This window comes from Rhinolophus hipposideros (genome assembly GCF_964194185.1).
Source record: "Rhinolophus hipposideros genome assembly, chromosome: 7".
Classification (NCBI taxonomy): Eukaryota; Metazoa; Chordata; class Mammalia; order Chiroptera; family Rhinolophidae; genus Rhinolophus; species Rhinolophus hipposideros.
The window spans coordinates 66046055-66062334 of record NC_138053.1 but is presented as its reverse complement, the minus strand read 5'-3'; the positions used below and the strand labels follow the sequence as shown (position 1 = coordinate 66062334).

General features: G+C 33.4%; 1 protein-coding gene across 1 annotated transcript in view; it reads left to right on the top strand.

Moving 5' to 3' along the window:
• The window catches only part of DDX4 (DEAD-box helicase 4), a 46228-nt gene that overhangs the window by 23276 nt on the left and 6672 nt on the right, over positions 1-16280 (top strand). Inside the window, exons 7-17 of the mRNA XM_081053731.1 lie at positions 701-791; positions 1735-1811; positions 3012-3059; positions 4742-4789; positions 4894-4941; positions 5166-5308; positions 5936-6088; positions 7275-7429; positions 11004-11133; positions 12576-12742; positions 13451-13596. Of these exons, the coding sequence (XP_080909857.1) occupies positions 701-791; positions 1735-1811; positions 3012-3059; positions 4742-4789; positions 4894-4941; positions 5166-5308; positions 5936-6088; positions 7275-7429; positions 11004-11133; positions 12576-12742; positions 13451-13596 (1206 nt within the window). The remainder of the gene's footprint in view (positions 1-700; positions 792-1734; positions 1812-3011; positions 3060-4741; positions 4790-4893; positions 4942-5165; positions 5309-5935; positions 6089-7274; positions 7430-11003; positions 11134-12575; positions 12743-13450; positions 13597-16280) is intronic.

Genomic DNA, 16280 nt, shown 5'->3' with positions numbered 1-16280 from the left:
TGTCCCGTTTTATAAATAGGCTTTAAAAATACATATAATCCAGTATCAAGAAATAATCATATGTAAAATTTTTACCTTTGTTGATCAGTTTCTTTAAGCGTAAATAGTTGCAAGTTCAAAAACAATCTCAATTTTTAAAATTTCCTACCCAGTTAGCGTTTTGGTTTTGAATTGATCTCAGTCAGCCGTAGGTGGGATCACATTTTACTTGAACTGTTTCTACTGAAGTTTTGGTATTCAGTTGAGTTAAAAATGTATTGTTTATAACAGGAAATCAGACTTTGTAGGTGCTTATATGTCTGTGTTTTGAAAGTATGATGTTTACTATTTTCTATGGGGAGCAAATATAAGCATAGATTTGTTTGATCCTTTTGTGGATTGTGCAAATCCTTTTAATGGTGCAATTGTGGCAGCTTTCAGTATTTTACAAGTGACACTTTTTCCTTTTAGTCATTTTTAGTTTTGATTCCCAAAGCAAGCAATGGGATTTTCTTTTTTAATTGTAGCCATATCAACTTTACATTAATAAAGTTGAACATTTACAGGTCAGTATGGCATTTCATTTTAGTAACTATCTAAAATAGTTAATGCCTTAAAATATTTAACGTCATTGAATTATGCAAGGATTAAGTTAAATCTGGCCACTGGATCCCCAAGATTTCTTTGTTGTTGTTTTTGTGTATGTGTTTAATATTTTTAGGTTATCAAGATGGAAATGATTCAGAAGCTTCAGGGTCATCCAGAAGAGGTGGAAGAGGCCGTGGAGGATTTGGTCTGGGAAGTCCAAGTTAGTAGTGGATTGCAAATTGTGTGCTTCATTTAAGACGGAAATGATTAAAAAATAACACCTATCACATAAGGTTGTTATGAGGATTATATCAGAATAGCTGAGTATAGTGCCTGTACATAATCACCGATAGTGTACATAATATTATTTTTTAGACATATGTAATTGCATACTGGTTAAGTTGGGATATGTGAATCTTTTTAGGAGACTGTGTGACTTAGTTTTTTAATGTTAAATACTGATGTTTTAAAGCCTTGATAATGTAGCTGACCTTTTAAGTATGTGGCCTTCTCTATGACTATCTCCCATATACCTTCTCTCACCAGTGTAGCTTCCTACCTTGAATTCCTCCAGCCATCTTTCGTTGGAGCTAAGATACTGTGTTCAGAAGTCACTGTTGGGTTGCATGTATCTCTTAGCAGAGGAGGACAGATAGTGGTTTTGGAAGCTAAAAACATAAATTTGTAATAATGATTTACTAGATGTGTAGCAGATTAGTGAATGGTTACTTTAAAAAAAGAATAGGGACCTGGAAGGTTGCTGTACATGACTGGTAAGGTTTGATTTGACAATGGTGGGTGCAAAGGGTGCTTGCTATTCTGGAGAATAAGCAGTGAGATGAAGCCATGTGAAGTTTCTGGGACAGTAACAGTGCTACTTTTTTGGGGATGATTTAACTTTTGCTTGTATCATATTTTGGCATAGCATTGGTCCTTCTTTTATAAATGAATTTGAATAACAATTTAGAAGTAATTTGGAATTGAAGGAAACAATTTGTGGAGAACCCTTTGTGCAATACTTAGAAAAATACTCATTGTGATTTCTGTTTAATTTATCCCACATCTTTAACTTCTGGCACTATAACTTGGTTATTTCTTTTTATTGCATGATTTTAAAACTTCTTAAAAGTAACATAGTCTAATTTTATAATCTACAAATCTAGATAGTGAATGTGAACAAGATGAGGGGACACAGCGCATTGGTGGCCCTTTTGGATCCAAAAGACCAGCTTTAAGTGGCTCGGGTGAGAAATAGAATTCATTACTGAACACTAATCATTTATATATGCTTTCAGCTCTTGGATTAGTAAACCTAATATATATGTTTACACATATACTAGATTGGCTTATGATTTTCTCTGCTTTTTAGATCTGTAGGCAAAAATAGATGGACAAGTTTGCCTCTTACAAAATTTGTACACTGTGAATTATTTCTTCTCTCTTACACCAGTTAATTTGAGGTGTAAATTATACTTTTTTTTTTTTTTTTTTTTTTTTTTTTTTTAGTATATGATTCCATTTATAGAAATGTCTAGAATAGGCAAATCCACAAGGAACGCTTCACGAATTTGCGTGTCATCCTTGCGCAGGGGCCATGCTAAAAATTATACTTTTAATTAGAGGAAGGAAAATGCAGTTTGCATTGGTTTTGAAGGAAGGATTGCGAGTTAGGAGATTTGAGGAGAAAGTGAAAAAAATAAGAACAATTGTTGATAAATGCTCAAATATGGATAAATAAACTGTGGTACATGGGATATTATTCAGCACTAAAATGAAATGAGCTACCAAGCTATGAAAAATATGGAGGAATCTTTAATGCATATTACTAAATAAAATATGTCAATCTGAAAAGGCTAGATACTACATGATTCCAACTATGTGACATTCTGGAAAAGGAAAAATTATGGAGAAGGGTAAAAAGATAAGTGGTTTCCAGGAGTTAGTGAGGAGGAAAAAATAGGCACAGCATGGAGGATTTTAGGGCAGTGAAAATACTTTATGATGATGGATACATGTCATTATGTATTTGTCTAAACCCTTAGAATGTACAACACCATGAATGAACCTAATGTAAACTATGGATTTTGATTATGTGATTATGATGTTGCTGTAGTATCAGTTGTAACAAATGTACCAACTGGTGGGGGTTGCGGATAGTGGGGTGGGGTATGCTGGTATGGGATCAGTGGTACACATGAGAAATCTCTGTGCCTTCTGACCAATTTTGATGTGAACTTAAAACTGCTCTAAAAAAATGAAGTCTTTAAACAAATGTTCAGATGAGAAAGAGGTTTAAATATAATGTGGACGTAAGAGATAGATGGATTAGGAGACTAGGAATCATGAGCAATTACTCCATATTTGAATAGAAATAGTTATATGGTTGATGTGCTTGTGGAGAAGCTGTATTTTCTCTAAATATTCTGCAAAACAATGCCTTACAGGTAATGGTGACATTTATCAGAGCAGAGGAGGCAGTGGAAGTAGACGAGGTGAGTTTTTATTTGGTTAAAATTACTGTGATCTGTTTAATTTTTGAAGTTAAAGGTAACTTAACTGTTAACTGCTTTTATACACTTTGAGGAGTATATATTTGCACAGCCTGTTTTAGAGTTATTTAATACTCTTCAAGCCAGCATCCCATTATAGGAATTATATATTATAGTTATATTTGCTCAATACATGTACAAGGTTGTTCACTGAAGCTTCATTTAAGTAAAAACTGAAAATCACCTAAAGTTCATCAATAAATAACTTTAATAAATAACATAACCATAAAATAGGATACTGTGCAGATGTTTAAGATTGAGCTATATCTATGTGTACAAACCCTTATTATATTAAAACGATGTCTTTTATCATAAGATAGTTATGTGATTTGGTATAGGGGATGAAGAAAGTTCAGTATACAAGATTTGGTACTATGAAAGTTTTTTTCAGAATTATAGATACTTAACTGTTATAGCAAAGTTAAAATGCTTTCCTGACTAGTAAAACAGTGAAGCTTTTTTGATGTCTCTGAAAAATTATTGGTGAACATTATTGGTCTGCAAGCATTCCAAGCTACAGCTCCCGTGAACTATTTATTCTCCCCTGATTCTTGGATTCTTCATTTTAGAAAGAGTTTATTAATTGCTAGTTAAACCATATCTTCTACAAATGCTCACGTTTGAAAAAGGATTTCAACATCTTTTTGTGGACAAGAAAATTGGTGGACTCACATGTAAAAATGTTATATCTAGTTAGCTTTTCAAGTCTAATGCAGAATTTACTATGTTTTGTGATAGTACCTGAAAGTTGCATGAGTAGTTTAAATATCAGAAAGGTAGTGTATAGGAAAGAGTTAACAGGCCTGACTGTTGTTTGTTAAGTCCTGCCTATTACAAGGTTGGTCCTTGCCTGGCATTGAGTAGTTGGATTTGGGGAGGGCTCTTACCACCGTAACTGGTAAGAATGGCTCATTGTGCCTGAACTGTTTGTTCAACATTGTGGTTTATGCTGAATACCTGCTTTGTTTCTTGGAGTCTGGAATTTTGGTATGTGCCAGGCATGAAGGTGGCTACATTATCAGCCCCTCATAAAAACCTTGGATACTGAGTCTCTGATGAGTAGACAACATTTCCAACGTGTTATCAGAACTCCTTGCTGGGGGAATTAAGCATGTCCTGTGTGACACCAGTGGGAGAGGACTCTTGAAAGCTTGTGCCTAGTTTTCTCTGGACTTTGTCTCAGGTACCTTTTACCTTTGTTAATTTTGCTCCTTATCCTTTCGCTGTAATAAATCATAGCCATGAGTATAACTATATTCTGAGTCCTAGGAAATCATAGAACCTGGAGATAGTAGTGGGGACACCTCAACACATGGATTTTTAGTTCCTTTTAGAAAATGTATTCCTGTGCTGAGTAATATAGGAATTAGGTGACATAACAGCTCTAACAAAAACAGTAATATGTAACAGTGTTATCTGCATAAAATCAGTATTTTGAATGCTAAGGAAACTTAAAATGTTCAGGATTCTATTTGTCTTAATTGTCTCAAGTGTTATTTGTACAAAGGGACTTTAAAAAAGTCTGTCCAGTTTTAGAACTTGTTCTCTTGGAAGACACATAATGAAAATGAAGATGTGCACAGCCTTGTATCTTGACTGATTGTCACTATGGATTTCTTTACTAGGTGGTTACAAAGGTTTAAATGAAGAAGTAATAACAAGCTCTGGAAAGAGTAAGTTTTACTTTAGATAAGGTATTTCATTTTTATAGTGAGAATTCTTTTACCCCTCAATTTTTAAAAACACTTACCTCTTTTTGGGTTTGATTCCCTTTAAGATTCTTGGAAGTCAGAAGCTGAAGGAGGAGAAAGTGGTGACACTCAAGGTATATTAATTTTTGTGTGGTCCACAGAATGTATATTGCATTTTAATAATGCAAAATATTTAAAAGGGTTAACTTTTAAAAATTTGAAGTGAAAACTTGAACGGTAAACATTGGAAAGTTCTACAATATTTCAAATTTGATTTTGTCACTTTTTGTTTATTTTCTCTCTTGTTTTTTCTTCTAGTTTTTGTAATGTAAATTCTGTTTTTTATTTAAATTCCAAGGTCCAAAAGTGACTTACATACCACCTCCTCCACCTGAGGATGAAGACTCCATCTTTGCACATTATCAGACAGGCATAAATTTTGACAAATACGATACTATTCTTGTAGAAGTATCTGGACATGATGCACCACCAGCAATTTTGGTCAGTGTAATAATTATTTCTGTATTGATTATGCAGCAAACTTTGGTTCTAAAATATATGGTATATTTTTAAGTTGATATTAAAGAATACGAACATTTCATCTTTAGTATCTAATGTCTTAGGTTGGAAATTTAGAACCATGTCTACCATCTACAGTAGAATGAATTGCCATGTCGAAAGAGAGGGTACTGTATTTCATGTCCACCTCTCCAAACCAGGATGAAAATTTTATTTAAATTTACGAAAAATGATACTTTTCTTAGAGATTTAAGATTTCTGTTTCCTAAGTATGTGAGGAAGTATGTCTTAGGGGTGTGCTTTACTAAGGAGTCGGGGAGCTCACAGTCCCATTGATAATGAGCCACCGTTACTGGTCAGATTTATTTGTATCTCTCAGGTTTTAAGGGGGCAGAAAAAGTGTTTTTAGAATCACTGTCTACTCCTTAATTCTATCAAGTAATAACATACAGGTTCTGGATGTCACTTTGAGTGGGGGCATATTAGTAAAGTAACTTTAGTATATAAAGTGGAATTAACAAAAACTTGAAACTAATTCAAATGGTATATGTTTATGGAATGATCTTCATATGATACATGGAATTTAATTATCCCCTCCCCGACTTTTAGACTTTTGAAGAAGCTAATCTCTGTCAGACACTGAATAAAAACATTGCAAAAGCTGGTTATACTAAGCTTACTCCTGTGCAAAAGTACAGTATTCCTATTATACTAGCAGGACGCGATTTGATGGCTTGTGCTCAAACAGGATCTGGAAAAACTGTAAGTCATTTTCCCACATGTATTCTGCCCTATTTTCAAATTGTTAATGTTTTTTGGACTTTGGTTCTTCCCAAGTCACTTGAATCTCTTTTGTTGGATTACAGGTTTGTAGATAATTTCAGAGAACTATAATAAATATTCATGTTTTTATTTCTGATTTCTGGTTTTATCGGGGTTTGTGTACTTCTGAAAAAAGAATTTTGAACTATTTCTAGAGTAGTTTTGCAGCTAGTAAATGTTTAATCCATTTCTAAGTGTGTTCAACTTCTTCTGGAACATGGTAGTATCTAAAATAAAATGATTGAACGTTAAAGCACCAGAGGTTATAAAACAGAAAGGGAGAAAATAATTTATGTAATAATTTATTATGCAATTTTGGAGTCAAAATGAGAAATAGCTGTATGCTTTGCATAGCTGTATGAAGTGACCTCGGGTTATGCTAACTCCAAAAGAACTCTGATGAGACCAGATTAGTTTTAGGACTAATCTGCGGGATTTTTCTATTAAATAGGGTTCTATGAGTTGAGACTTAAAGACCATCATTTCCAAAATCATAGCATCTTGGTTTTAGTCGTAGTCAACCTACATGTAGAGTCAAAGGGGAAATAGGTGAACTGCGTAATATAGCCGCTGAAGTACAACTTAAACATAGTTTTGGAGGTAGATTTTAGTGTCTTATTTGTTTAATGAGAAAACTATTTATCTTGTCAGATGTAATTTCAATAATGGCGATGTATTTAGTAATCCAAATGAATGATTGTCCAATATTTACCCTGCTTGTGGACCATCTTTGTCATGCATTCTGAATGATAATTTTATTATTACCCCAAAAGGACTCATTTAGAATAGCTGCTAAATGCAGTGATTTCCATCAAGTTAGAGCTGTATTTCCCTCTACAAATAAGTTAGTGTTTCTTGATTTGTTTAGAATCCATGGGTATGTTTTTTTCTTGACTAAAAATATTTTGATAGGGTAGATTAACTTTATTAAACATTTTGTATAACATAACCATAAAGACCTAAATGTTAAAAATTCACTGAAGTAAAAAAATTGTTTTCCTTTTTCATTTTAAATTTACCAGCGAGATGGAAGGAGACTAAAGGCTATAAGGGCATGAAGAATAGGTTTCCGCAGGGAGAAGGATGGTGTATTATAAATTTGTAAATTATGCAATTTAACTTCTAGGCAGCCTTTCTCTTGCCAATTTTGGCTCATATGATGCGTGATGGAATAACTGCTAGTCGTTTCAAAGAACTGCAGGAACCAGAGTGTATTATTGTAGCACCAACTCGAGAACTGATCAATCAGATTTATTTGGAAGCCAGAAAATTTTCTTTTGGGTAAGTACATCTGGAATGCCACTCACAAACAAATTTTTCTTTAGAGATTTTTCTCACTTACTTCAGGAAGATAATTAGAGTTACTAAATTGAAATGTATTTTTTCATGATCTTGTTTATGGAATCCCTGCTTATTTTTATTTAAAAAAGAAACATTAAAAATTAGATGATGATAGAAGTAGAATGATAAGAAAATATTTAACATTGGTGTATTCTCTGGTAGCTTTTAATGAATTTTTAAAAAATGAACTAGGGTGTTTCTAATAATTTTCTGTTCTTTTACACATAACTTTGTAATATGGAAAACTGCGTATTTTGTAATCATACCTAATATTTAATGACTTTAAGCTTGTTCATGTATATATATTTTACTTCCCTATTTTGGGGCAATTAGGTTGTTTCTAATTTGGGGCTACTCTAAATAAAACTAAAATGAACAGCTTCTATAAACTTTTTCTATCTTTATGTTTTTAGTCTTTTCTTAGGTTTTTATAAATTTAATGCTAAAGAGTATGAACTTACTTTAAAGCTTGCCTCAATGTACGTTTCCACCAGCAGTATACACTTTGGATACTAGCAGTATCTATTTCACTATATACTTTGCCAATATTTGGTATTGTATTAGTTATCTATTGCTGCTTAACAAATTACCCTAAAACCTAGTTGCTCAAAACAACAAATATTATCTCAGTTTCTTGATGTTAGGATTTGGAGAACATAGCTGGGCGCTTCTGACTTGGGGTCTCTTATGAAGTTGCAGACAAGATGTCAACCAGGATTGCAGTCATCTAAGGCTTGACTGGATCTCTCCAGAAGGATGCTTGATGTTCTTTGGAAATAACAAAGGGCTTCCCTTAGAGAGATCAATGAGAAAGAGCAAGGAGGCGACTGCAATGGCTTTTCTGAAATAGTCTCAGTCACTTTGCCACATTCTATTCATTACTAAGCAAGTCACTAAATCTAGTCCATACTTAGGACTGGCTATGTAATTTGCTGGAACTAGTACAAAATGGAAATACAGGTTCTTTGTTCAAAACAAGAGTTTTAAGACAGTCAATAGAGCATTAAACCAAGCTCAGGGCTCTTTTAAGCTTGGAACAGAATACACACCTATGATGCCAGCCTTGCACACACTTAAGGAGAAAGGGAGTTTGGATCCATTTTTGAAGGAAGGAAGGCGTATTGAAGAATTTATGTACATTTTAAAACCACCACAGTCATCTTGCTTTTTAAAATTTAATTATTAAGAAGTTGAACTACTTTTTGAATACTTAATAAACTTTCTTTCATGAATTATCTACTTGTTACCTACCAGCTTATATATTGTGATCTTAGTGTTTTTCTTTACATTGTTTTTAGAACTTCCGGTGTAAAAGCTGTTAACCTTTTATTTTGTATAAGTCATTTTGTTTGAAATGAGAGAAGAAAATAAAATTATTAAAATCCTTGTAATATCAAGTTTGATAGGTCTTTTGAGAAAAGTAGATGTATATTGTTTATATCAGTGTTTCTTTAAGACCCATGTACTACATTGCTTTTTCTGATTTTACATCAAGCTAAAATATAGCAATATTTTTTCTCTTTTTAAAATTTATTTTTTTTTAGTTACAGTTGACTTTCAATATTATATCAGCTTCAGCCATACAGCATAGTGGTTAGACATTTATATGATTTATGCAGCGATTCTCCTGACTAGTCGAGTACACCCTGGTGGTATATATACATAGCTGTTGCAACATTATTGACTATATTCTCTTAATGCTAAAGAGAATAGCATTAAGAGAATGTGTCGTACTCTATATCCCCACGACTATTTTATAACTACCAATTTGTATTTCTTAATCCCTTCACCTTTTTCACCCAGCTCCCCAACCCTCTTCCTCTCTGACAACCATCAGTTTGTTCTCTATGAATCTGTTTTTATTTTGTTTGTTTGTTTATTCTGTTCTTTAGATTCCACATATAAGTGAGATCATATGGTATTTGTCTTTGTCTGACTTATTTCACTTAGCGTAATATCCTCTAGGTTCATCCCTGTTGTTACAAATGATAAGATTTGATTCTTTCTTATGGCCGAGTAATATTCCATTGTATACATGTACCACCTCTTCTTCATCCAGTTGTCAGTTGATGGGCGCTTTGGTTGCTTCCATATCTTGGCTATTGTAAATAGTGCTGCAAAAACACAAGGGTGCATATATCTTTTCGAATTAGTGTTTTGGATTTCTTTGGATACATACACATGAGTGGAATTGCTGGGCCATAAGTTAGTTCTGTTTTTACTTTTTTTGAGGAACCGCCAAACTGTTTTTCGATAGTGGCTGTACCAGTTTGCAATCCCACTAACAGTGTATGAGGGTTCTCTTTTCTCCACATCCTCGCCAACACTTTAAAATATCACAATATTTTTAAAAAACAGAAATGTGTATAGTAAATTCAGATAACATGTATACACAAAATGAATATTTGTACATGGATATTTGTTGCAACATTGTTGTAGCAAAAGACTGAAAGTAAATGTTTATCAGTTGAGGGCTGGTTAAATTATGGTATATTTGGAATAGTAATGCTAATAACTAAGTTATTAAATAGTTAGCATATGCTAGGTTTAGGTGTTTTATATATAATTCATTCAGTCCTCACAATAGTGGAAAACAAAGAATTCATTTAAAGCCGTGAGTTTATTTAATAAAACATGATATTTTCCTATACTCTTGATCCCCAGTTCTTTAATTCTCTTTTTCACAGTTACACTATTAACAGTTTCATATGAATTATTATAGAAATAGCTGGTGCACACGTATGCATTTTAATCCTCATCTTAGCAAATGGTAGCATACTAAGCTGCTGTCATCCTATTTTTTTAAAATGGTTTATGTTGGAGGTAATGCTTAATCTGAAACTGTCCCTTTCTCTTTTTGAATGCAGAGTATCCCTTTGTGTGGATGGACTATAATTTAAGTCTTCTATTGTTAGACACTTAGATAGTTTTCAGTCTTTTGATACTAAAAATAATGTTGGCAATGAATCTCATTGTACAGTCATCTTTGCCCATTATAGGAACATAACTGAAGGGTGAATTCCTATGTGTGAATTTATTGGGGCAAAAAAAATAAATTTTTAAATTTTAATAAAGACTAAAATTGTGAAAGGGGTTGTATCAGTTTACCCTCTTGAGTGTCAATTTATGGCTAACATGGTATTATCATGAGTAAGAAAAATGTATTAGTCTTCATTTGTTTTCCTTTTAAAAGTAATGTTGAACTTAAAAAATGTTTAAAAGTCATTTGTACTTTTAATGAGCCATTTGTTCATGTTTTTGGTCTATTTCTGTGTAGAGGTGGTAGTATTTATCATGGTTTTTGAAGAGCCCTTTATCAGATTGGTTAAAAAATGTTTTTTTTTCCATGGTTTTTCGTTTGTTTTTCAACTTCTTACTGGGAAGAACTTAACTTTTTTAAGATTGTTGAATGTATTAGTTTTTTTTCTGTATGGAGTTTGTTTTACATCTTGTTAGAAACAAATGTCTAACTTTCAAGTAACTAGAAAATGACATTTCTTTTTCTTGTCAATAGGACTTGTGTAAGAGCTGTTGTTATATATGGGGGAACCCAATTGGGACATTCCATTCGACAAATAGTACAAGGCTGTAATGTATTGTGTGCTACTCCTGGGAGACTGATGGATATCATAGGTAAAGAAAAGGTAGGCTCTAGAGGGATAACAGATTTTTGGAATTGATTAATAACTTTTTTTTTGTATGGGAAAAGGAGAGAATGGTGTAAAAATAGATATATTTATTAGAGCATCATTTATATATTAGGCCCCCATCATGTTTTGAATGTGTTCTTATGTAATTCTTAAAATAATTTCAACAGAAAGTAAATAGTATTTTCCATTTCATACTTGGGAAAACAAACAGTGTAATTTTGTAATTTATTTAAAATCCCCCAGTTATCTCTACTAAGTGATAGGGTTAGGGTTAGAATCTGGATCGGATTCCAGAATCCATATCCTATACCCAGCTACCGTACACTGGGAGAAAAATGCAATGAATGCTTTTATCTAGCTTCATATATGTCTTGATGAAATTTTTTTTCCTGGGTGAAAGCCTTTGTGGCATTAGTAATTTTGTTTCCTGTTTTAGGGTGGGAGTGTTATTAACCAGGATTGTTAATTTTCTAAGTCTTTAAAAAGAGATTTTAAGGCTATGTAACTATTTTAGGTATTCACCTAACACATTATTGCACCTTTAAATCAGTATGCTAAGTTCATTTTCATGAACCTGATTTGCTTTTGATAGCTCTTCTCTAAAGGAGTTACTCAAAACATGATCCTTCTGTGTTAAGGCATTTTTCTTAGAATACTTAAGAGTATCCAGAGAAATCCACCTTGATTTCTCACTAAATATTTTCCACGGTGGTACCAAAGTCAGTTATTTCCTTTTTGCAAATGTGTGTGTGTGTGTGTGTGTGTGTGTGTGAGTTCATAGCAAGAAGTGTTCACACAAAGGTAAGAGAAGTTTCCCAGTTGCTCCTGAGTGGTTAGAAAATTTATTAAGTGTTTAAAGGAGTTAGAAATAAATTTGCCATTTATAAGACGTTTGTATATGTCGTCCTGTTAGGAAATTTTATTTCTTCCATTAAAGAGTCTCACTTTATCAGATAACACAATCTAGATTTGTGCTATCCAGTATTCACTAGCCATATGTGGCTATTTTAACTCTAAAAATGATCTAAAATTAAAAATCCAGTTCTTCAGGCAACTAGCCACATTTCAAGTGCTTAATGTCTGCATGTACCTTTGGCTAACATATTGGACAATGGAGGTATAGAATGTTTAAGTAAGGGCTGTTGTGCAATATTGATCTAGATTTTTGGTTTCTTTTAGTCTTAATTTATAAAATTTTTTACAACAGTAGAGAAAATTGAGAGCTGAAGTAAACAGTGATAGTATTATCTAAGCATAACAGTTCTCATCATTTTATGAATTGATTTCTAATCTTCATTTTTAATATTATTTTTAATATTAATTTCATTTTAATATTCAATTTTAATATTAATAGTTTGAATTGTGGAGAATATCTTTAGTTTAATATATTAACTAGTATGTATTCTCTGTTCTAACCTTTGAAAATATCCTTAAAGATTGGTCTCAGACAAGTCAAATATTTAATTTTGGATGAAGCTGATCGCATGCTGGATATGGGTTTTGGACCAGAAATGAAGAAGCTAATTTCCTGCCCAGGAATGCCATCAAAGGAACAGCGCCAAACTCTTATGTTTAGTGCAACTTTTCCAGAAGAAATTCAAAGGTAATTTTTTTTCTTTTTAAAAATAATTGTACATACTTCTATGGAAGCAGAAACAATATGAATATCCTATTTTTGGGAGAGTTAATTTTTTTAAATTTAAGATTTTAACATAAGTAGTTTAAAAAGTCAATGTATTCCTAAGACGTTTACCATGTTTTTAATTGTTTCTTAGCTTTATTTCTGGTTGTGCATTAGCACCACATTTTATTAAAATGTGTATGTGTGTATTATAGCACAGAACCTAGGCAGGATTTAGTAAGTGAAGTTATTTTTATAATTGTGCCTTCTCTTCAAACCAACATTGTAGAGCTTGGGAGAATTGGGCCTTTGGTAGAAAATTGGCATACCAATTGTTGGCAAATATTTGGGTATCATACTACTTACCGTGTGGTCTGGTGAATTCTGAGATTAGGATGACACATCCTTGCTAAAATGGTGACTCTTCTTCCTGCCTGCTGGTCTCTTGGCCACGAGGGAGCCTGAGTGCACAGAGAGCAGTTTTAGTTTATAATCCAGTGAGACTCCTGCTGTTTTCTCTGGTGGATACTGATCTTTGAAAATAGTACTTCGATGATAAGTATCTACCTTATTATATTATAGCTGTTATAATCTAATTAATATTGAAGTAACATTTGCAGGAATTCAGTGAATATTATGGGTGTTAATGAAAGAGAATAGAAGTTAAGGAATAATCTTTTGTCTTTCAAGGTTGGCTGGAGAGTTTCTAAAGTCGAATTACTTGTTTGTTGCTGTCGGACAAGTGGGTGGAGCATGTAGAGACGTTCAGCAGACCATTCTCCAAGTTGGCCAGTACTCAAAACGAGAAAAGCTTGTCGAAATTCTACGAAACATAGGTATCTGACATTGATATAATGATTTTTTGTTATAATTTTGATTTTTTTAAAAGGCTAATTTTAAAAAATTACTCTTAAGAATTGTTTGGCATGAGTTTTAGTAAGTTTGTGTTCATTATTTCCTCTTTTTTGGAAGCTCTTTTTATAAAAGGTTTTATGACTCAATTTTCAGTGTAAGTTACATAGCAGTATAATCTGTTCTCACCCATAAAGGTTAAAAATAGGAAGAATTTGAGACTATTTAGCAGTAAGTATTTGACTAAAAACTATTCCAGCAGATATATCTATATATCTATATCTATATATACTGGGGCGCCAAAAAATATATATATACAAGTGGACACTTTGGTCTATGTTGCTCAAGCGGTAGTTCGCCATAATCAGAAGTGTCTGGACACTGATGCTAACCACTTGGAGCACCTCTTGTAATTGCAGAAGCTGACTGTGACTTGTATTCATCTTTTGTTATCGGTATATAGTGAGTATTACAATTTTAATACAGTTTTCCTTTTTTTTTTTTTTTTAAAGATTTTATTGGGGAAGGGGAACAGGACTTTTATTGGGGAACAGTGCTACTTCCAGAACTTTTTCCCAAGTCAAGTTGTTGTCCTTTCAATCTTAGTTGTGGAGGGCGCAGCTCAGCTCTAGGTCCAGTTGCCGTTGCTAGTTGCAGGGGGCACAGCCCACCATCCCTTGCGGGACTCGAGGAATTGAACTGGCAACCTTGTGGTTGAGAGCCCACTGGCCCATGTGGGAATCGAACCGGCAGCCTTCGGAGTTCGGAGTATGGAGCTCCAACCTCCTGAGCCACCGGGCCGGCCCTTTCCTTTTTAAAAATGTGTATACATTTTTTTTGGCACCTTCTGTGTGTGTGTGTGTGTATGCATTGCTTTTAGTTGCAATAGAGGTATAAAAGAAAAAAAGACAGTAAAAAGCACAGATAACCTGAAGGATGTTCCGAACCAGGGCTGTCCAAACTGCGGCCCGCGGGCCAACTGAGGCCTGCAGTCCATTTTTTATTGGCCCGCAGCAAATTCCAAAAGTATATTTAGTTTACTTACATAAACCAGGTGAGGCAATTCGTACTTCACCTCAAGTGAGTGGCCTGGCTGTTTGTGTATTTTACTGCATATGGCCCTTGGTAAAAAACTTTGAAAAAAGTTTGGACAATAATCTGTTCTAAACAATAATCTTTTTTGTTCTTTTCAAAGTATTTCACAATTTTTCCTGACAGCCTATATCCCCTCATGATCACAGTAATCTCAGACATTATTCTTGATCACAAGACAGGCTGGTCTCATTATGCTTGGCTTATTTGCACAGCAAGACTGTTCATTAACAATATAGGCTACCTTGAATTTGTTTTGCAAATCTAGTATTGAACAGTTACTAACGTCTTAAAATTAACTTCTGTCTGGTTTTCATTAGAAATGTGAGATTGAATTTTTAAAGGCTTCATTATTTGCTACCTGAAGAATAGAAACTAAGTCTAAGATACTCTCTCTACCATATTTCATCCGCAATTCCTAGAAATTTGAGTGAATTACTCTCTCTTTTAAAGGTTTTTAATGTAATTAATTCTTGTTTCGTTGGATCTGTTAGCAGTCTACTTTTTATGATTCCATCTACTTCTGGACTTGTCCTAGAAACCCTGCTCAGTACAATGATATGATACAAAAGTTGTCAAAGCAATGCCACCTTAGAACTTTCTACCCAAGACCTTATTTGAAGTATCAGTGGTTTGAAGAGCCTGGTATAATCCTTTTCCGCAGGCTTGGAGACTGTCCTTGTTTGAAGATCCAAATGCTAGCTTCTAGCACAGCCTTGAGGCAAGCATCAAAAGAAAACAAATACTATAGTAGACAGAGACTTAATGATTGTGGTTCATTTATTACTGATAATTGTTAAATAGGGAAGACCTGATGAGGGTTTAATAAGAATGATGCTACTAATAAGGAAATTTGGTTGCTTCTATGGCATGCAAAGTAAAGGTAATAAAGCCATTCCCAAAAAGTTATAGCCAAAATGTCTCAAATGATGATAATTAAGCCTATTTTCAAGCCTGTTTTCAAGACATGACTGTACATCTGATTTGTGACGATGGGTAGACAGTATTTCATACCAAGAATATCAAGTAGATAGATTCACCAAGTATAGAATAGGAGTCATCTGTATTTTCACAAAACGCCTTGTGTAAGTCTGATGTATGCCCCTAGTTGAGAACCATTGGCCTAGAAGATGGTAGATTCAAATTAAGAAAGAAGTAGGGTTGTCTGAGAAACAATACTTGGTTACCAATTTAATTGAAGTGACAAAGCATTTAAAAATAAACGAAAAAGGTAACATGATTGTAAAGGACGATGGCTCTTTCATAAATAAGGGAACTTTGCTCTTTGTTTTTTTTTCTTTAATCAAAGACATAGTAATAAAGTCAACAGAATCTCTGCTATATAGGCTAATTACAAAGAAAAGAGAGAATAACCTTTCATATCGTGAGTAAAGGCATTAAACAGTAAATCATGAAGTAATTCCATCCAAATATTTATTTGACTGGCAAACCTCTATATGCTAAGAAAAACTCAAGTAAAATAAGGTATATGTGTGTATTATTCTTACACAGTGAAAATTAGAGAAAATATGTTTTTTTAAAAACACCAAAGTTATTAAATTAGTCTTGTGTACCA